The following is a 22,103-nucleotide window of genomic DNA, read 5'->3' on the forward strand; positions in this document are numbered from 1 at the left end:
GCTGTGTTTGCTATCTCTCATAATGGATTTTGTTTTTGAAATCGGAACTGTGAGCTCATCTTAAGCAGTACTTGAGTGAGAAAACTCAATGTGGCCTGGACTGAAATTCTCTCTCTCCAGAGTGTTTTATATTTACTTCTTCTACAGACCCCAGGGTATTATGATCCCTTACTATTAATTTTAATGTTAATTTCTCAACATACACGTTTCCAGATCTCCCAAGTATTGTAAATTCAAATTCCAAACCCAAATGAAGGCAAATCCATGGTTATAAATTTCTCAGGAAAAATTTTTCTCCCGGGGTTGGGCCAAGACAGACAAGCAACATTACTGGAATTTTTCAAGACCACTCTTGCCCTGAGGTGTAGCTCTTCAAGTATTCCAGCTAGCAAGAATGGAGGGGAACCCTCTGAAGAAAACAAAAACCTATTAGATACGTAGGAGGTACACAGAGACAGGAAGGGGAGGAAAAAAATTAAAAACACAAAAAACCCTCCAAAACAAAATGAGCCCACAAACTAAAATTCCGTAACACATGAGTAAATCTAATGGTAAGAAAGATGGGTAAGGGGCTGGCCCCGTGGCACAGCGGTTAAGTTCGCACGTTCCGCTTTGGCAGCCAGGGGTTTGCTGGTTCGGATCCCAGGTACAGACATGGCACCGCTTGGCACACCATGCTGTGATAGGTGTCCCACATATAAAGTAGAGGAAGATGGGCACGGATGTTAGCTCAGGGCCAGTCTTCCTCAGCAAAAAGAGGAGGACTGGCAGCAGATGTTAGCTCAGGGCTAATCTTCCTCAAAAAATAAATAAATAAATAAATAAATAAAAAAGAAAGATGGCTAAAAACAACAAAAAACTTGGACCATGAACTAACTCCAAATGAAATTACTTTTATGGAGGATTTTTTATTCATATTTATTTATTTACAAACTCTTGTGCAAGGGCTGACTTTCAATAGATCACAGCAAGGGAGGAAGATTTTGATAAAGCTCTTTAAGCAAGTATGTCAAAGCACAGTATCCATTTAAAAATATTTATTTTATTTTATTTTATGTTATGTTATTTTATTTTTAAAGATTTTATTTTTCCTTTTTCTCCCAAAGCCCCCCCAGTACATAGTTGTGTATTTTTAGTTGTGGGTCCTTCTAGTTGTGGCATGTGGGACACTGCCTCAGCATGGTTTGATGAGCGGCGCCATGTCCACGCCCAGGATTCGAACCAGTGAAACCCTGGGCCGCAGAAGCGGAGCGTGTGAACTTAACCACTCGGCCACGGGGCTGGCCCCTAAAAATGGTTTTAAATTATGAGAAATAATCATGCAATAATGAGACAAGAATATATAAATATGAGAAACAACTATTATAAATCTTAGACATTAAATATGTAATCATTTAAATTAAAAACTTAATAGATCTTTCCCAGATAGTTTTGAAACACGATATTCAAGAATTCACCTAGAATGAAACGAAGAGCAGAATAAAAATACTTTAGGAGTCATTGGGACAGATTGAGGAGCTCCAAAATACATCTAACTGGAGGACTAAAACGGAGGGAGTAAGAAGAACAGTATTTGGAGAAATAACAGGCAAAAATTCTCCAGGATTAAAGAAAGCCATAGGGTCTCAGAAGAAAGTGAGCCAAGCAGAGAAAAGACAAATCCAGACCTAGACACACCACAGTGAAATATAAGAACATAAAGATGAAAAGAAAATTATGCAAATACCATGGAGAAAGTTAGCATATCCCTAAAGGAAAAACAACTAGCTGATAGCAGATTTCTTTTTTTTTTTTCAAAGATTGGCACCTGAGCTAACATCTGTTACCAATCTTCTTTTTTTTTCCCTTCTTCTTCTTCTCCCCAAAGCCCCCCAGTACATAGTTGTATATTGTAGTTGTGAGTGCCTCTGGTTGTGGCATGTGGGACGCCGCCTCAGCATGGCCTGACAAGTGGTGCTATGTCCGCACCCAGGATCCAAAGCAGCAAAACCCTGGGCCGGCGCAGTGGATCGCGTGAACTTAAGCACTCAGCCACGGGGCTGGCCCCTGATAGCAGGTTTGTCATCAACAGTAATAGAGACCAGGAGAAAAATAAGTCAACCTAAAACTGTATGCTTAGATAAATGACTGCTAAAGATTGAAGGTAAAATAAGAACAATTTTGGATATGTAAACAACAAAACTTTCTTACCTGCTGACCTATCTTAAAGAATTATTAAAGGATATACATCAACAAGAAAAAAACTGAAACCAGAGGGAAAGCAAGGACTAGTAAAAACCATGGCCAATTCAGAAAACAATAAACCACACTGGCAAGCTGAATTAAGTTTAATAAAAAATATTCATTTTGAAAAAGGTAAAATTAGTTGAAATGATTTGATGTCTGAGACAATATTCCAAACTTATTTTAAAAAAAATGTGTAGGGGATGTGGGTGGAGTAAAGAAAAATGTTGGTCATTGTTAAAGCTAGGTTCATTTTGCTATTCTCTCTACTTTTACTGTGAAGTTTTCCACAATAAAAAAAGTTTTTAAAAGTAAAATTTTAACTCTATATAACAATATCACAATGGAAGTATTTACTGCTTATTTAAATTATGCTTATCATGTTTGGGAGGAAAAAGGGAATACCAAGCAACTTTTGAATTTATTAGATCAATTTGTAGATGATGCATAAAAGTGAACTATTAAAAAAATAGAAATATAATCTCTATCTTCAAAACTAGTACAGAGGAAAAAAAAGTAATATAGAAAAATCTACCCACCTAACAAAAGGCTAGAAAAGAAAAGGGAGAAAAGGAAATGAGAAATGATGGTAAACAGAAAACACAAAATCAAGCTGGAAGCTTGAGCTTTGAGTAAAGCCAAATATGTCAATAATTATACTGAATTTTCTTAGATTAAACTAATTAAAAGAGATTATCACATGACCAGGGCCATATCAACCAGCCACATGCACTTTATAAGAAGCAGATCATAAAGAAAGCACATGGAAACCATGAAAATAAAAGAATAGAAGAATAGACATCATAAACATACTAAAAAATAAAATAAAAAGTTTAGAAAGTTGGAACAGTAATATCAGTATGAGACAAAATAGAATTTAAAGCAAACAGCATTAATAGCCACAAAAAGTGACAATACATAATGCAAAAAAAGGGACACTTACCCAACTGATATAACAATCGTAATTTAGAATATGGCTTCTAAATATTTAAAGTACATTGAAAAGGAGATAGAATTATGAGGAGAAATCATCAAACCACAAACATAGTTGAAAATTTTAATGTACCTCTATCAGGAAATGAGAAAACAGAAAAAAAAAAAAAAGATTACAGAATACTTTAACAAAACTGTTTTAAGCTTAATATAATAGATAATTATATTGAACATATATACTCCCAAAATAGTAAGAACTGCATGTTTTTCAAGTACATATGTAACAGTCATAAAATTGACACTGTACTAAATAACAATAGAAGTCCCAATAATTTTTTTTCCCCCTAAGGAAGAGTCACCATGAGCTAACATCCACTGTCAATCCTCCCCTTTTTGCTTGAGGAAGATTGTTCCTGAGCTAACATCTGTGCCAGTCTTTCTCTATTTTGTATGTAGGACACCTCCACAGCATGGCTGATGAGTGAAGTAGGTCTGCGCCCAGGATCCAAACCTGTGAATCTGGGCTACCAAAGTAGAGTGGGTGGAACTTTAACTACTCACCCATGGGGCCGGCCTCTACATTTTTTTAAATCACCAAAATTCAGACAACAATCTCTGTCCAAAATGCAAATAAAGTAGAAATTCTGATTTTTAAAAAGTGGTTAAATGGGACTGGCCCAGTGGCACTGTGATTAAGTGTGCATGTTCCACTTCAGAGGCCTGGGTTTCGCCAGTTTGGATCCTGGGTGCAGATATGGCACTGCTTGGCAGGCTATGCTGTGGTAGGTGTCCCATGTATAAAGTAGAGGAAGATGGACACGGATGTTAGCTCAGGGCCAGTCTTCCTCAGCAAAAAGAGGAGGATTGGCGGCAGATGTTAGCTCAGGGTTAATCTTCCTCAAAAAAAAAAAATGTATATATATATACATAAATACACAAGATATACATATTTGCTTACATCTCAATGGTATCCTCAGAAGCATGCACAAGAAGCAGATTAGATTGGTTGACTCTGGGGAGGAGAGTCGTGTGACTGAGGGAAAGAGATAGCAGGAACACTATGAAAAGAGTGTACCTTTTAAGTTTGGAACCACGTGAATATATTACCTACTTAAAAAGTAAATTATAATAAAATTTTAAAAATTCACAGGATTCCAAACTTTAAAACTAATAAGAGAGTTCAGTAAGGTTACAGGATACAATGTCGATAGCGTTCTATACAGCAGTAGTAGCCAAGTTGAAAACACAGTGGGAGAAAAATGACCCTGTTAATAATGGCAACAACAACAACAAAATTAGGTGGTGCCTATACCATGAAGAAAAGTAAAAATACTGAAGAATATTTAAAAAGACATAAACAGCTGGAGAGCTATACCATATTCATAATCACAAAAGATGTCAATTCCCATAAATTAAAAAATGTAATATTCTCATCAAAACCAACAAAGTTTTTCACGACACTTTACAAGAGAATGCAAAGACGTATCTGTTGAGTAACGGGCAACAACCTCTGAGATCATTTTGAAGAAAAAGGTGTGGAGACTGGAAGAAGGTGTGAGGACTGGCCCCACCAGATAGCAAAAGGTAGGAGAGAGTCACAGTAACTAAGACACAACATCATTGATGCAGAGAGAGAGAACAATGCCATTGGAAAGGAATGGAGAGCCCAGAAAGAAACCCACATATATCGTAAAAGCGTGGTCTGCTCAGCGAGGTCTCTGAGGCTATCTTCTACGTGTCAACAATAGCATTTGCACTTTCTAACAGTGCTTGAGTCAGGCATCCAGATGTGATGGACTTACGTATCGTCATCATCAGATCTTGGGTCTAGTTGCTCCTCATCTACCTCAGTGCCAGAGGCCATTTCCACCTTCCCCTCCTCTTCTTTAGGAAGCCGTGGTTTCAATGCTCCCACTGTTAAAGAAATGACAGAGAGAGAGAGAGATTAAAGCTCCCCAGCCCGTACACGGTGAGGGGTCTATACCAAAAATCCTGCAGTGAACAGCAACCATAACAGTAAAACCTTTCAATAATTTCCATTACAACAGAATGAGACATGGATGACAACTGACACCCCGACTATTCCGCATTGTACTGAAGGTCGCAGGCAACACAATAAGACGAGAAGAAATGAGAGGAACAAGGATCAGAGACAAAGAGACAAAAAACTCCCACTTCGCAGGCGAATGCTCTGATTGTACAGAAAATCTAAGAAAATTTTGTGTTGTTCAAACTTAAGATTTGGTTATGGTTAGGCTTAATTATTAATGTCTGCAGAGAAAACTCAAAGCACAAACTCACCCCCACAGAGCTTTATCTTCTTTGGTGGCTGCAGGGTGGATTTATTGTTGGTATTTAAAATGCACTTTTTTCCTTTGGGAAAAAGATGAGACTGAAGATAGTACACTATTTCATTTCTTTACAGCAAGCCAGCGTCCTCTCAACAACTCTAAGATTCCACTGATTATAAGATGCACTTTTCTTTTACACACCCATAGCAAAGAAAATGTTCCCAATAAAATGACACATTTTTCTTAGCCCTTAGAATATATATTTTATAAATATAAATTATTGTAAGAACTCTTTTAGTCCTTTCTAAGCATACATTTTTAATCTTATATCACTATTGTACATTCATAAAAAGGAAAATATAAGTGACACAAATTGGATAAGGTATAATTAAAATTCCTTACATTCAGGGGCTGGCCCAGTGGCGCAGCGGTTAAGTTCACACGTTCCCCTTCTCGGTGGCCCGGGGTTCACCAGTTCGGATCCCGGGTGCGGAAATGGCACCACTTGGCAAAAGCCATGCTGTGGTAGGCATCCCACATATAAAGCAGAGGAAGATGGGCATGGATGTTAGCTCAGGGCCAGTCTTGCTCAGCAAAAAGAGGAGGATTGGCAGTAGTTAGCTCAGGGCTAATCTTCCTCAAAAAAAAAAAAAAAAGATCCCTCACATTCAGAGGCTTATTCATCTGAGCTATTTTTGTTTATTTGGTTTTTACATATCAATCAAATATTTTAGATCCTGATTCAAAGAGATCATAATAAAACAATTCATGAGAGAATTAAAGAATTTTGAATATTTTTTGAGTCATTGAGATCTGTGGGGTTTTTTATTACGGTAAAAAACACATAACATAAATTTATCCTGAACAATTTTTAAGTGTACAATACAGTATTGTTCACTATGTGCACATTCTTGTACAACAGATCTCTAGAATTTTATCTTGCATGACTGAGACTCTACCCCCGTTGAATAACAGTTCCCCATTTCCCCTCCCCCCAGCCCTGAGGTCATTTAAGGATCTGTTAAAAACTCTTCCACGGATTCACTGTGGGTCATTTTTATGATGGTTCTCCATGAGTACGTAGCCAAAGCAGGGTCAGCACCGTAGGAGAGGAGCAAGCGGACGGTTTCCTAGGGATCATTCTCAGCGGCATCTGGGGAGGCCTGGTTCCGTCTGGCCTCTGCTGTCGGCCTCAGCGCCATCTTCCAGGAGACGTCGGGGATGCTGAGCGGCCCTCCAGCACAGGCTTCGCGCAAGCACGGCCGCCGGCGTGGTCTGGACGATTCCGGTCACAGGTCTGGTTCTCCGGGGGTCCCAGAAGGTTTCCTCAGAGCCCGCCCGCGGCCCCCCGCCTTCGTGTTGACAACAGGCCTCCGCGCTGCTCGCTGCGCTGGGCGCTGCTGGCTGGTCCCCGGAGCAGGGCAGCTGCGAGGACTGGGAGGGAAGCTGGTGGGAACTGTGGCCAGCGGTCGAATCGTAGTGGGACTGGGCTCCGGCCGCTTTCTGAGTCTCCGGACGGTCACCATGCCATCAGCATGCTCTGCGTAGTAGCCCCCTGTCGGCGACAAGCCCCGCCTGGGCTCCGGAGGGATCTAAGGCTCAGTTTTGCACCGTCTCTTCCCGGATGGTTTCTCCCTGTTGTCGGTGTATTTTTGCAGCACAGGCAGCCCGACAATCCTCTTCTTCGTGTGGGCACAGCACATCTGTCTTCCGGCTTTCTTTAATCTTTTGCCGCTTGGCAGACAGCCTTGAGGCTGGCGTGCAGCTTGGCTGTCTCCTTTTTGTCACGTGCGTGGGTGGATGAAAGGCTCTTCGTGGGCGGAGAGCCCGAGAACACAGGCAAGCCTCTGGAATATAGTAGATTCTTAAGTGGTTTTTAAATGAATGATTGAAAGAGCCCGTGACTCGATGAATACGCTTCTCTTTAGTCCAAAAAATTCTGATAAGCTTTCTGTAAGTGCTCAAGTTTTTCTGTCTCCCTGTCTTTTCTGTCACCTGCCTCTGACAATTTCACATTCCTTCAGTCTCACACTGAAATTCATTCACACTCAAATATTTGTTAAATGCATAAAATACCGACATTTCATTATTATATTTATTATTTAAATTCAAGTCATAGAAAGATACAGTAGTGATTTTATTGTGAATTTTTAGTGATTGTGATGAAAAACTTGGATCTCAAACTACTGCCTGTGTCCAGCTGGTAGGGAACCACTATTTTCAGTGATTGAGAAAACATCTGCGAGTGTTTCTCTTGCATTTCTCTACGTCTGGTTTCCTCACTTAGTGTCCCTCAAGACACTAATTCTCTGATCATAAAGTTAACTTTAATTTCTTAATATCTTTCTTTCTCGTTAAGCTCTTATCTTAGGAGAGCTGTGTCTTGATCGTCACCCGCTTGGCCTCTCCATCCCCAGTATCTGTTAAAGTTCCCAGAAAGTGGGTGGCCATAGTGTGCATGAATGAGCATACGACCATAGCACGTTTTTAGTATTAGTTTATGCAAAAGTATGTGGTTGCCTATCAAGTTGGATAGGATGGCAATATCAACGTTAAAAATAATTCTAAGGAGGGGCTGGCCCCGAGGCCAAGTGGTTAAGTTCACGCGCTCCGCTGCAGGCAGCCCAGTGTTTCGTTGGTTCGAATCCTGGGCGCGGACATGGCACTGCTCATCAAACCACGCTGAGGCAGCGTCCCACATGCCACAACTAGAAGGACCCACAACCAAGAATATACAACTATGTACTGGGAGGCTTCGGGGAGAAAAAGGAAAAAAATAAAATCTTTAAAAAAAATTTTTTTTAAATAATTCTAACGGCCGTATAGTCTTCATACTTTCTGCTTGTGTAAATTTTAATGACTTTGACTATATGTGTAAAAGACACAATTTATAAAGGCTTTAAGGATTAGTTACGTATCATGCATTTAAGCATTATTCACATATCCTTCATCAGTCTTTAGCTTAAACTTCCAACTCCTCGAAAATAAATTGCTTTGATGCTTCTAGCTCTAAATTCCCTTAAAAAGTCAGGCATTATCAAGTACATGTTTAATTTGTCCTAATATTAAAAGTTTAAAGTAGCAAGACTTTATAAAATCCCTTTAAAGGAATCTCACTAGTAAAAGCTACACTCTTAAATAAGGACATGTATTTTTTTTACATGTGCATAATTAATTCAGGTCAGTGACTTTGTTTACAGTTTAACCATTCCAAGGGAATCCTTGGTGGGAAAGTAACCTCCACTTTTCTTGTATAAGTTTTCAGGCCACATAGCTGCCTTGGTAATATCATAGTTGCACATCCTGATACCAGCTGATTTACATTTCTATATAGTGATTCATTCTTTCTTCTATCCTGTTAAACAAAAATAAGAGCCACCTAAAATTGTCTTCTTAAAACAGGAAAACAAAAACTATCAGATTCCCGCGCCAAATGGAATACTCAGGCTGCTTCTAATTAGCCAAACTGCCTCATAGATGAGACATGTCAATCTACTTTATTTATTTTATAATGCACTTTAGGAAATAATATGTGCTATGATTTGAGATGAATCATATTGATTAAAAATAGGTAAATAATTATAGTATGGTGAAATTTCTACTTGTGTGTTCATGAATAGTCATGTAACAGTTTACCAAATCAAAAAAAGAAGCTACACTTTGCTCCACCTTTGGAGGAAAATTTGTATTTCTAATCCCACTTGTTAAATACATTTCTCATATATGCCTAATGTAAAACTGTCCATGTGAAAATACAGTCAGTTCATGAATTAATTTACTTACAAAGATGGAAAGAGAGAGGATATACATAACTGAAGTAGCACATAAATTGGGAAGTGGTAAATATAGTTAGAATATTTTGCATCTATGCATTGTTTGAGAAGCGGCAAAAGTATTACATTACATTATGCTTTAAGATGGCAAGAATGCATTTGGTAATATCTAGGGTAAACACTCTATTATAGTAAAATAATATATAGTATACAAACAGAAGAAAAAATTGAGGTTGTAATAAGTATGTAATCCAAAAAGTGGTAAGAAAGAGAAAAAAGGGACATGGAACTGATGGGTCAAATAGAAAACAAATAGTAAGATGGTAGATTTAAACTCAAGTCTGTTAAAAAATATATATTAAATGTGTATAGACTAAAAACTCCAATTAAAAGACAGAGTTTCAGACTGGATTTAAAAAAAACCCAACTATATGCTGTTTTAAAAAGATACTCTTTAAATATAAGTATACAAAAGGTAGAAGGTAAACAGACAAAATTATAATATGCAAACACTAAAAGAAAAATTCATTTTAAGGCAGGTAGCATAATTATAGATAAAGAAGGACTTTTCATAATGAAAAAAGTGTCAATCCGTCAGAAAGATATAATGGTCTTTAATTTGTAGGTACCTAACAACATACTGTCAAAACATATGAAGCAAGAGTTGACAGATCTAACAGGAGAATAGACAAATCCTCTACATCGTGGGAAAATGTAACATATCTTTCTCAGTAATTGAACAGACAAAATCAGTAAGGTTGTAGAAGATTTGAACAACAGAATTAATATAACGTGACGTGATTGACATATGTAGAACATTACACCCAAGAGTGACAGAAGATATCTTCTTTTCAAGTACACATGGAATATTTACCGTATTTTTCACAAACTGGGCTATAAAGTCTTATTTCAGTAAATTTTCGTCTCATTTACTACACGGGCCATGTTCTAATTCCCCCAGTTGTCCCCAAAATGTCATTTATACCTGATAGTCCAAAGTAGTATCCTCTCAACGACCAACATTTCATGTGGTTAAAATTTCACTTAATGGGGTCTGCCTCATGGCCGAGCGCTTAAGTTCCCATGCTGCACGTTGGCGGCCCAGGGTTTTGCTGGTTCGAATCCTGGGCGCGGACATGGCACCGCTCGTTAGGCCGTGCTGAGGTGGCATCCCACATGCTACAACTAGAAGGACCCACAACTAAAAAAATATACAACAATGTACTGAGGGGATTTGGGGAGAAAAAGCAGAAAAAAAGATTGGCAACAGTTGTTAGCTCAGGTGCCAATCTTTAAAAAAAAATTCACTTAAGACTCTTAAATTAGCACAGCTCTTCCTCCCACCTCTGTTTCATGACAGTGATTTGTTGAAAGTATTACCATTACCATGTTGTCCTGCAGAATGTCCCATCTTCTGGGTTTGTCTGTTTTTTATTTTGAAAATAAAAATATATCCTTTATAGGGGCCGGCCCAGTGAGGTAGTGGTTAGGTTCCTGCGCTCCACTTCAGCGGCCCAGGGTTCACAGGTTCGGATCCTGGGTGCACATCTAGCACCGCTCATCAAGCCATGCTGTGGCAACATCCCACATAAAATAAAGGAAGATTGGCCCAGGTGTTAGCTCAGGGACAATCTTCCTCTCACACACACACATGAAATATATATATATATATATATATCCCTTATATATTTTGTAAACTTAAAGTTATATCCAAAAATCTGATGTTTTGAAGTTAAAGTCTTTTTCGCACCTGCATACCTGATGGAGGACCAAATCCCCATTGTTATATAAATTTCCTCAAAATTTAAAAAATGATGGTCGGTTTCTCTTTTTTTGTTGTTTTTTTTTTGAGGAAGATTAGCCCTGAGCTAACATCTCCTGCCAATCCTCTTCTTTTTGCTGAGGAAGACTGGCCCTGAGCTAACATCCGCACCCATCTTCCTCTACTTTATATGTGGGACGCCTACCACAGCATGGCTTGCCAAGTGGTGCCATGTCCACACCCAGGATTGGAACCGGCGAACCCTAGGCCGCCAAAGCAGAACGTGCGCACTTAACTGCTGCGCCACCAGGCCAGCCCCTATGGTTGGTTTCTCTTAAAGTAAAGACAAGCATAATTTTCCTAAAACTTGGAGGCAAGAAATCCCCAAAAGCCAAAAACTATATTAAAATGTATGTTTATTGCCCATGGGATCGTAATTGAGTGTGTTGAAGAGCTGTCAGGTAGAGCTAAGCAGTACGAACTCACAGTCTACAAAGCCACCAGTGCTGCTTACTTCACTTTTCATTGGTGTCAACTGATCACATTTAAGAAAACTACACCACCCTTCTCGGAAGTTCAAGTCTTTTGTTAATGGCATTTGGAAGAGGCTTGGACAAAGCAAATCAGCTTCTGAAAAGGCAGAGACACCGTCCCAAGTCTCTCCCCAGACTGAAGGTATTGGTACCGCCTCTCTGCATTTTCAAGTCTTGGAGAAAATTCCTCAGGAGACTGGTTCTGATCTTAAAAATAAACTACATACCGAATTCTCCCTCGTCGGCAGAAAACGAGCTACTTGTTAGATGTGCTGCTGCCAAAACTCTCATTAAGGTTCCTGGTGCTTCACGCCGCCACTGTTTCCTATTTTCTGGCACGCCTTCAATCACAATCACTTGGCCATCTAAAGAGGAGCCTGCGTTATTGAAAAGAAAAATGCGTCTTCTCTTGAAATCAACAATTCAAAGAGACTGATGCACCCCTATGTTCATTACCACATTATGCACAATAGCCAAGACGTGGAAGCTATCCAGGTGCCTATCGACTGATGATTAGATAAAGATGTGGTGTATATATACAATGGAATACTACCCAGCCATAAAAAAGACAAAATCGTCCCATTCGCAACAACGTGGATGGACCTGGAGGGTATTATGTTAAGTGAAATAAACCAGAGAAAGACAAACACTGTACAACTCCACTCATACGTGGAAGATAAACTACCACATGGACAAAGAGAATAAATTAGGGGCTACCAGAGGGGAAGGGGGTTGGGGAGTGGGCATAAAGGGTAAAGGGGAACATTTATACAGCGACTGGCAAATAATAATGTACAACTGAAATTTCACAATGTTATAAACTATTATGACCTCAATAAAAAAAATGCTTCTTTATTCGAGTTTGGTTTGTTTTTTTTTTTTAAAGATTTTATTTTTTTTCCTTTTTCTCCCCAAAGCCCCCCGCCATTACATAGTTGTATATTCTTCATTGTGGGTCCTTCTAGTTGTGGCATGTGGGACGCTGCCTCAGCGTGGTTTGATGAGCAGTGCCATGTCCGCGCCCAGGATTCGAACCCACAAAACACTGGGCCGCCTGCAGCGGAGCGCACGAACTTAACCACTCAGCCACGGGGCCAGCCCCAAGTTTGGTTTTTTTTTTTGAGGAAGATTAGCCCTGAGCTAACTACTGCCAATCCTCCTCTTTTTGCTGAGCAAGACTGGCCCTGAGCTAACATCCATGCCCATCTTCCTCTACTTTATATGTGGGACGCCTACCACAAAATGGCATTTGCCATGTCCGCACCTGGGATCCGAACCGGCAAACCTTGGGCCGCGGAGAAGCAGAACATGCGAACTTAAGTGCTGTGCCACCGGGCCGGCCCCAATAAAATCACAGAATATTAGAACCTTGGAGGTAACCTCATCCCACCCCTCTTTTTATTGGTAAGGAAACCAAGATATAGAAAAGCTTAGTGACCTACTGTCACATAGCTGATGGGTACGAGAGTCATTTTTTGCTCTGTAAACTGGTTATTTTAGTATCTTAAGATTTCTATTCTATTTGCTTATTTTAAATTAGGTTTCTCCTCTTATTGACTCATTGATTTACAATGGATTAAATTGTATTTCATTGGCAAGCCCTTTCTTGCAAGTTTGATGATGACTTCAGTGTTTTGTAATAGTACAAAGATTAGTCAATTCACACTCTAATAATTATTACTTTCAGTGATATACTTACATATTTCAACTTATAACATGGGTATAACTTTTAGCCCTCTCCTAGCCCCAGGTTATCAAGAGGAACATAGGAAATAAGTAATAAAAATTGTCACCACCTGTAAAGCTAACACTCGGACGTTGCTGTAAACCTCTCCTAAGGAAAGACTAGGCCAGAGGCGCGAATGTAAAGGAAGGATTTTAGGATGAAAATTTCATCCATCCTAAACACTCTTAACATTTAAATAGCACAGTGACTTGCACAAAGCAATTTTATATGTATCTTTGCACTGCTAACTCTAAATCTTGGGGGAGAGCTATTATTTTAATTTTCTTGACTGAAAAAAAACCAACCCTCTAAGAAATTGCAAGGAAGTTACTGGACCAGCACTTGAAGGCAAACCAAGCCGACCGCCCTTCCTCCTACGTTCTCTCTAACTGCGAGGAAAGTGGGATTCTGGATCTTTCGTCCTCTACCTTCATAGTTAGGGTGATCAATTCTCTAGCATAATTAGCAAGCAAGTTTCCGGGGACGCAAGGGAGGAACCAAAACAATATCTTTAAAAGGTATTTGATACCAAATCTATAGGGACTGTACTGAAAAGGGAGAACTATCGTGTCAGGGTGAGCAAGGCAGGTGCCTCTGGGCTTGGTCTCCGCGCCACCTGATCTTAGATTCACCCTCAGGCATGGCGGAGCAGGTGGAGGTGGCATCGGCCGCGGCCATCCTTTGCAGCACAGTCTGCGGAGCTCCAGCATCCCACTGCGTCCTGTTTTCTGCAGCAGCAGCGTCCTGAATGAACAACTCTGGGTGTGAGAAAAGAACCCATTAACTTAAAAGCATCTAAAGTGTGACTAATCACCCCAAAGAGTTCTTAGGAAACCTGGAGGCAGTCTGTCAGCTGGCACATTCAAAAACAGAGGGATCACCACCCTCAGCCTCGTATAGAGTGCTGTGGACTGAACGTCTGAGCCCCACCCCCCAACTTCATAGGTTGAAACCTAATGCCTGGTACGACGGTATTGGGAGGTGAGGTCTCTGAGAGGTGCTTAGATCAGGAGAGCAGAGCCCTCATGAATGGGATTAGTGCCCTTATGGAAGAGGCCCCAGAGAGCTTCCTCACCCTTTCTGCTCTGTGAGGACATGCAAAAAGACGGAATCAGTCCCTCACCAGACACCACATCTGCCAGTACCGTGATCTTGGACTTTCCAGCCTCCAGAACTGTGAGGAATAAAGGTTTGTTGCTTATAAGCCACCCAGTTAATGGCATTTTGTTACAGCAGCCCAAATGGACTAAGACATGGATCATAATTTATAAGAGGAATTATAGACAGGTTTAAAATTGTTTTGCTTTTATTATTAATGTTTGATTGACTAGCTAATATATCTAAATGCTAAAGAAATATTAGTGACACAAATGGACAAATTTCTTAAGGCATTTATGAGTACTTTTACTTTAGTCAGTTTCCACAGAAATGCAGTCTGTTCCACTATATTTGTTTTGTTTTGTTTTGTTTTTTGGTGAGGAAGATTCACCCTGAGCTAACATCGGTGTCAGTCTTCCTCTATTTTGTATGTGGGGTGCCACCACAGCATGGCTTGATCTGAACCGGTGAACCCTGGGCCACCAAAGCAGAGTGCACAAATTTAACCACTACACCACTGGGCCAGCCTCTTCATTATCTTAATTTTTAAAATAACTTGTGTTATCTTTTCCTTTATTTATTACTATGTTTCACTATAGGAAATTTAAAAATCAGATAGGTAGAAGAAGAAAATAAAACTCACCCATAATCCCACTGTCCAGAGACTATTAAAATTTCCAATTTTTCCCCCTGCATATAGTTTTTGCTTTGCTTTAAAACAAAAAATGGGCCACATAGTACACATTCTTTCATAACTTGCTTTTTTCAATTAGCAACATATATCCAGATTGTTAAATATTCTTCTAAACAACCATTTTAAAGCAAACATAATACATGTATTATAATTTAACTAATTCTTTTTCGCTGGATTCTTAGATTGCTAGAGATTTTTCACTATTATAAATAATACTATAATGAACTCATTTGTAGCTAGATTTTGGTGGACATTTCTGATTACTTACTCTAGATAAGCTATTGAAAGTGGCAATTCTAGGAGCTAGTATTATTTGCTTCACCAAAGCTTTTCATTGTTAAAGTTGAATCTAGGAGCTGGCCCCATGGCCTAGTGGTTAAGTTCAGCGTGTTCTGCTTCAGCAGCCCAGGTTGGGTTCATGGGCGTGGACCTACACCACTTGGTAGCAGCCGTGCTGTGGTGGTGACCCACATACAAAATAGAGGAAGACTGGCACAGATCTTAGCCCAGGGTAAATCTTCCTCAGCGAAAAAAAAAAAAAAAGAAAGAAAAGAAAAAAAGAATCTCCCAAAGAAAAAATCCTGTTGTGGTTTTGATTTAAACTGCCAAAAATCCATATATTTATTTGGAAAGAATATTTCCAATATATAACAGTGTTATTTCTCTCCATTTGTTCAAGTGGTGTTTAAATACCCCAGTAAAGTTTTACAGCTTTCTTCATATGCTCTGCACAGTTCTTGTAAAGTTTATTCCCAATCATATGTATATATGTGCATGTGCATGCACACACACACACACAAACACACTTGCTGTTGTTACTGTAAATGAGATCTGAAGACCAACTGGGGGAAATATTTGCAATACTTATTACAGGCAAAGGTTTAATTTAAATGAGTCTTACAGAGAAAAAACAAACATACCACTTTCAGTAGAAAAACGGATAAGGGACACGAGCTTATCCTCACAAGAGAAATATAGATGGTCAGTAAACATATGGAAAAATTGTTCAACCTGAATAATAATCACAGGAATGGGGTTTAAATTGAGACCATTTTCAGTATCAAACTCATGAAGGGCTTTTTTCCCTTTTTATCTAAAAAAAAGCAGCTACGTCTTTTGAGACCTACAACCCACTTTCTCATCTTCCCAGCAAACTTATGCAAACAGTAACCTTTGAATTCACTGAATTTTCACTGAAACTGCTATCACTAAGGCCATCCAGGGCTCCTGATGGCGAAATCCCATAAGCTGTTATTCACCCTCACTTGGCCTTTCTCTTCCAATTGATGCTGCCAACTCCTGCACCTCCTTCTAGAACTTTCTCCCCTTCTTTGGTTTTACTCTCTCTTGATTCTCCTAAAACTTGTCTAAACATTACTAGGGTCCTCCAAAGCTCCGTTTCCTTCTCACTCTAGGTATTTCCGGCCATCACCAAGGTGGAAATACCATGTATTACTAAGGAAGCCCTTAGATTGGCCCCAGGGCTTCGGTCTCACACTGCTAGCGCCTTCTGAACATCTCCAGCTGATGCTCATAAAGACCTAAATCTCAATATGTTCCAAATTTAGATCATTACATTATGTCCTCTGACCTCACTCTACATGACGTATATGCCTATTTGGTTGGTGACACCTTCATCCATTTGAATTAGAAAACTGGGAGAATCCTTGACCCTCTTCTCTTCCTCAGCCCCCACACTCAGTGGTTCACACTCAGGGTCTGTTCCCACTGCACTGCTCTGGCCTGTGCACCTGTCCTTTCCCACCTGGGCTGTTCTCCTGCCTTCAGTCCTCCCCTCCACGCCATCAGTCCTCCCCTCCACGCCATCCTCCACACTGCGGCCAGCATGATCTTCCCCATCACAAACAGGAGTTAATTCCTTTCGGTCGAAAGTCATCACATGGGATAATTGCCAGGCTCCTTGGCACACCAAGCTCTGTGGGAGCGGGCACTTCCCTGACTCTCCAGCCAGCTCGCACTCCAACAATGATTAGCGCTTCGCCTCAGAACATAGGTTTTGTGCCTCCTTTCTTTAGCTCATGACACTTCTGTGATGTTGAGGTCTCATTCGTCTTTGAGATCCCTACCACCCAGCACAGTCTGTGGCACAAGGGGGATTCTCAATAAGATGCCTGCTGAATTGAATAAAGATGTTTCCAGATGGAAATGAGGCAAAGTGTGTTATACCAGGAAGAGGAAACTAAGCCAAGCCAGGGTGTGTAAATGCTCACATAGCTACAGGGAAGAGGGGTGCTCCAGCAGGCTCTATGGATCCCATCATCCATGGAAGGGAAGAGGGGGTGCTGGGGCAGGAAAGGTGGGTGACTACAGAATCAGGCCACTCAGTGTCAAATGTGATGACACTATGCAGAAGGGACTATATCCTGCAGGCATTATCAAAACAAAACATTTGAGAAGGACGATCAGATGACGAGAAAACTCTAGCAACCAATCATTTAGAGAATCATTTAGGAAGTACTAGGGAAAAGGAGGTCACAGGAGAATAAGGCAATTCAGAGGACAAGGGGAGGGAATAGTGTTTATTAAGCATCTAATATGTGCCAGGAATAGCATTTATTAAGCACCTAATATGTGCCAAATTTCACTTTAGTCTTCACAATAAGCCTGTGTGGCAAGTACTATTATCCCCCATTTCTAAGAGGAAACAGATTCAGAGAATTTAAGTAACTTGTGAAAGGTCACACAATCAGAAAGTGGCATCGCCAGCTGGGGTTCAAACTCCCATCTGTCTCCAAAGCCCATGCATTTCCTACTACACACACTGTTGAGAGATGACAGGGTGCTAAACCAGTGGCAGAGGGAATGAAGGCGGAGGAAGACTCCAGAAACATCTCAGAGTAGAACCCACCCCAGGCACGCAGCAGGAACCGTCAGCCTGGTGATGGTGTTACCCAAAATAAAGGATCTCTGGGAATGGCAAGGAAGGGCTCAGAAGTTCAACTGTATACCTGCTGAGTCTGAGATGCTAGTGGGACCCGTCCGTGGAGCTTCCTAGCAGATACGGAGGAAAATGGGTGGGTGTGGAGCTGCTGGCTGGGAGAAGCTGAAGCTGAGGGAGCAGGTGAAACTGCCCGAGGAGACGGTATGGAGCAAGAGAGGAGGGCTGAGCCTCAGGGAGTACCCGCTGCGTTGGGTGGACGGGGCAGAGGAGGCAGGTCACTGCCCAGCTCAGGGATCGCTTAGCAGCGCAAGTGACAGTGGAATTGCAGAAGATGAGTGAGGAGAGAGTTCCAGACGGATTGCTAATAATCTACAGCTTTCAAGGGACACATACCTGCTTCTGGGCAACAGAGTTTTTCAAATGCTTTGTCTGTGTAATCTTCATGCTCCTTTACATATTTACATTCCTTAAACCTCAGGCCGTCCTCAAAGGTCAAAGTTTCATTTAGTATATCCATTGCCTAAAGCAAGTCCACAGTGTTTCATGAGAAATAAGCCATACTTTGCCAAAAAAAGTTTAAAAATTATTTTGCGTTCCCAGTAATTTACCAAGATATATTGGTAAGTATTCAATATTTGTTTATTAAACAAATCAGTAGAGTTTTAAAACTGGAACTATGTTGGAACAAGACAGAAACAGGAATGTTTTCATTTCTTCTCTGTGTCAATAGTGACAAGCACTGATCACATGGCAACTTAACTTTATCCAGACTTCCCACCTTCAGTATCATTCTTCTGCAGAACTCTCAAGGTCATCTGGTCCTTGCCCTGCTTTAAGCATACACCATTCCTAATCAGGTCCCTAAAACTGCTCCCAATACTCCATAATCAATCCTAAAATGATCACTCTGTTTCAAGCATACCAAAGCATAGAATAACAAAGGATGAACATCCTGGTAGTTAAAACTTTTTTGGCTCCATTTTTTTAGCAGGCCAACTTCAGTGTCTCATTTCACAGAAACACCAACCCAGAAACAGATCTGCAGCTCTGGGACACTTAGAGACCTAATGGTTAAGCAGAGGTGAGCACTAGCCAACACCACTCTAATGAAGTCTTATGTAGCAAAACGTTAGTAAAAATCTGAAACATAGGCAGAGCAGAGGATTTTTAGGGCAGTGAAAATACTCTGTCTGATACTGTAATGATGGATACATGTTATTACACATTTGTCAAAACGCATAGAATATACAACACCAAGAGTGAACCCTAATGTAAACGATGGACTTTGGGTGATAATGATGTGTCAGTGTAGGTTCATCAATTGTAACAAATGTCCCACTCTGGTGGGAGACATTGATGGCAGGGAAGGCTGTGTGGGGGGGGCAGGAGGCATATGAGAAATCTCTGTACCTTCTGTTCAATTTTGCCATGAATCTAAAACTGCTCTGAAACATGAAGTCTATTTTAAAAAAACAAAACAAAACTAGTCTTTTACCATACATTAAAAAAAATCTCAAAGAAATGTTAACATAAAAAAGTTTTAAGCTAATAAAGAACATGAAAGAAAGAAATTGAGGGGCCGGGCTGGTGGCGCAGCGGTTAAGTGCACACGTTCTGCTTGGGCAGCCCAGGGTTCGCCAGTTCGGATCCCGGGTGCAGACATGGCACCGCTTGGTTAGCCATGCTGTGGCAAGCATCACACATATAAAGTAGAGGAAGATGGGCATGGATGTTAGCTCAGAACCAGTCTTCCTCAGCAAAAAGAGGAGGATTGGCAGCAGATGTTAGCTCGGGGCTAATCTTCCTCAAAAGAAAGAAAGAAAGAAAGAAATTGAATATCAGGTATGATATAGAAAATATGATGATATATGATATGATAAAATATATGTGATACATATACTTAACTCATACTTAACTTTTGGTAATTTAAAAGGCAAATTCAGAAAAAGTGAAATGGAAACATCAGTTAATTTTGATATCTGTTAGTAGGTCTGGTAAAAAGTGGGATTAAAAATGTTGAAATCAGATAACAAAATAAGGTTTGAATTTACTGTATTCATGTACTTATTGCTGTGTCAATGAGAGCCCAAATGCACAATTCAGATTTACCCAAAGACCAGTTATCAATAACTAATTAATAACAAGGTTATCAAGGTTATCAATAACTAATTAATACCTGAAATAAATTTGCATGGTTTCAGGGCACCTGCTAAATTTTTTTAGGTAAGTATGTTAGTTGTTGACTATGTATTATGTCTTCTATTTTAACTTGGCTATGACAAAAGATAATGTTATGAGGAAAATACCTCCTTTATAAAAGAAAAATAAATTAAAACAGAATAATCCATCTAAAAGAATAATCTCATTAAAAAAAGAATGGGAGGATAAAAGATATTTTTGTAAGACTCGTTTGAACACCAGAGCTCCTTCTAGAAAGATTTAAGAAAAGTCTCCCTACCCTCTATGGAAAAATTTCATGAAAGATGCTATTAAGACACTCATTTTCTCATACCTACTAATGTAAATATATACTTAATGGCATACCTCTTCCTCTTGGAGGATCTTTTCATCACAAATACATTTGTCTAAATTAATTTCAAACTTTACCCCTTTCTAGAAGAAAGCAAGAAAAAAAATCTTAGTTTAGCAAACCAATAAAAATCTTAAAATTCCAACTCCCTATTTGATATTACAGATACTAAAAACCATTAGTACAACATCACAAAATAAGGCAATTGCATAAAATAGTAGGGGGAAAATACTGTAGGCAACCCAGATCACAAAGTGTGGCCCCCCCAGCCAGCTTCTAATATGAAACCCAAAGGCAAAATGTTTATTACCTTAGCTTTATATTTTCGTTCTGGAATTTTACTTTCCTTTATGTTCTGAAGTCTAATTTGTTTCAAGTTTCTTTCAATATCCTGAAAGTTTAGAGAAAAATTAAAATCTAGCACTTAACATTGATCAAACAATTATATTTTCACAACCTCTGAATTCACAGCATGGTCTGTTTACATTATTTGATTTCTGGATTGGATCTGATGATTGATTTGAGAATAAAAACATGTCTTTAATGATAATTCACTAAAACTTTGCCACAGTGTCCAAAACTTGAAATATTAATATATCTAACACTGGCATTGCAATGGGTACAATTTTATGATGTGACAATGCTTATCACTCCAGTCCAGTCCAATACAACCTAATCTAACTCAAGAATGTAATTTTGACTACAGGATCCTTCCCTTAAGAGGCTTAGGATCTTAGGAAAACAAGAAAAGTGCATGGCTCACAATAGTAGAAAGGAAGGAGAGGGCACTAAAAATTGATGGGCAATTTCAAGGAGGAAGAAGAGAAGATTATAGAGGTAGATGACAAAATTTCAAAGGAACAAGTGGGAGTCACCTCTTTAAACGCTGATCTCTCTCAGGGTTCAGTCCTGGGCCCTCTGCCCGCCTCTTCCTCAACACCTGGCGGCGGTGGCGGAGAGGGGTGGGGGGGGTGGTCTCAGTAATCCCTATGCACTTAAATGCCATCTTTATGCAATGACTCTTAAATGCGTATCTTCAGGTCTGATCCTTCCTCTCCTCTGAGCTCCAGACTCACATATTCAACTGCCTACTTAGCCTCACCTTCACTTTAATAGCCTTTCCACGAATTCATATGGAGCACCAGTGTGGGCCAGACACTGTCCTACACACTGGGTTAGCGCAGTAAACGCAACGGAAAGGTCCCCACAGACAGGGAACTTAAATTTACTGGAGTAAGACAGGTAACAAATGAGTTAAAATAATGACATAAGTTCAGAACTGTTAAGTGTTATAAAGGAAATCAAATAGGGTCATAGCATAGAAAATGAGTAGAGGATGAGCATAATGCAGGAAAAGCCCAGCTGGCACTTGATTTGAGCCCTGGAATGATGCTAGACCTTGGTACATGAAGGTCTGGGGAAAGCATGTTCCTCACAGAGGGAGTGGCAGGGCAAAGGCCCCGAGGCAGGCGTGCAATCTCAGCTCTTCTCCAACTCAGCATGTCCAAAGGGAACTCCTGATTGCTCCCACCACAAGCTTGCTCCCCACTCTTCCCCTTCTTAGTAAATGGTACTATCCCTTTCAAGCCAGAAACTTCTGAGTCTCTTTGGCATATGTACATATTTGTATGCTCTCTT

The 22,103-nt window shown here is 40.0% G+C and overlaps 1 protein-coding gene across 10 annotated transcripts in view; it reads right to left on the minus strand.

The window, feature by feature from the left end:
- The window catches only part of NEK5 (NIMA related kinase 5), a 62,481-nt gene that overhangs the window by 2,849 nt on the left and 37,529 nt on the right, over positions 1 to 22,103 (minus strand). For 7 of the 10 annotated variants that reach the window (XM_046665132.1, XM_046665129.1, XM_046665133.1 and 4 more), the window contains 7 exons: positions 20,776 to 20,856; positions 20,480 to 20,548; positions 18,329 to 18,455; positions 13,874 to 13,999; positions 11,743 to 11,892; positions 5,458 to 5,529; positions 4,959 to 5,070 (listed from right to left, as the gene is read on the minus strand). In XM_046665132.1, coding sequence (XP_046521088.1) covers positions 4,959 to 5,070; positions 5,458 to 5,529; positions 11,743 to 11,892; positions 13,874 to 13,999; positions 18,329 to 18,455; positions 20,480 to 20,548; positions 20,776 to 20,856 — 737 coding nt within the window. Of the gene's footprint in view, positions 1 to 4,958; positions 5,071 to 5,457; positions 5,530 to 6,025; positions 6,085 to 6,741; positions 7,295 to 11,742; positions 11,893 to 13,873; positions 14,000 to 18,328; positions 18,456 to 20,479; positions 20,549 to 20,775; positions 20,857 to 22,103 lie in introns of those variants that run through there. The other 3 variants (XM_046665134.1, XM_046665135.1, XM_046665130.1) reach the window with 3 other exon arrangements.

This window comes from Equus quagga, chromosome 6 (assembly GCF_021613505.1).
Source record: "Equus quagga isolate Etosha38 chromosome 6, UCLA_HA_Equagga_1.0, whole genome shotgun sequence".
Taxonomy (NCBI): domain Eukaryota; kingdom Metazoa; phylum Chordata; class Mammalia; order Perissodactyla; family Equidae; genus Equus; species Equus quagga.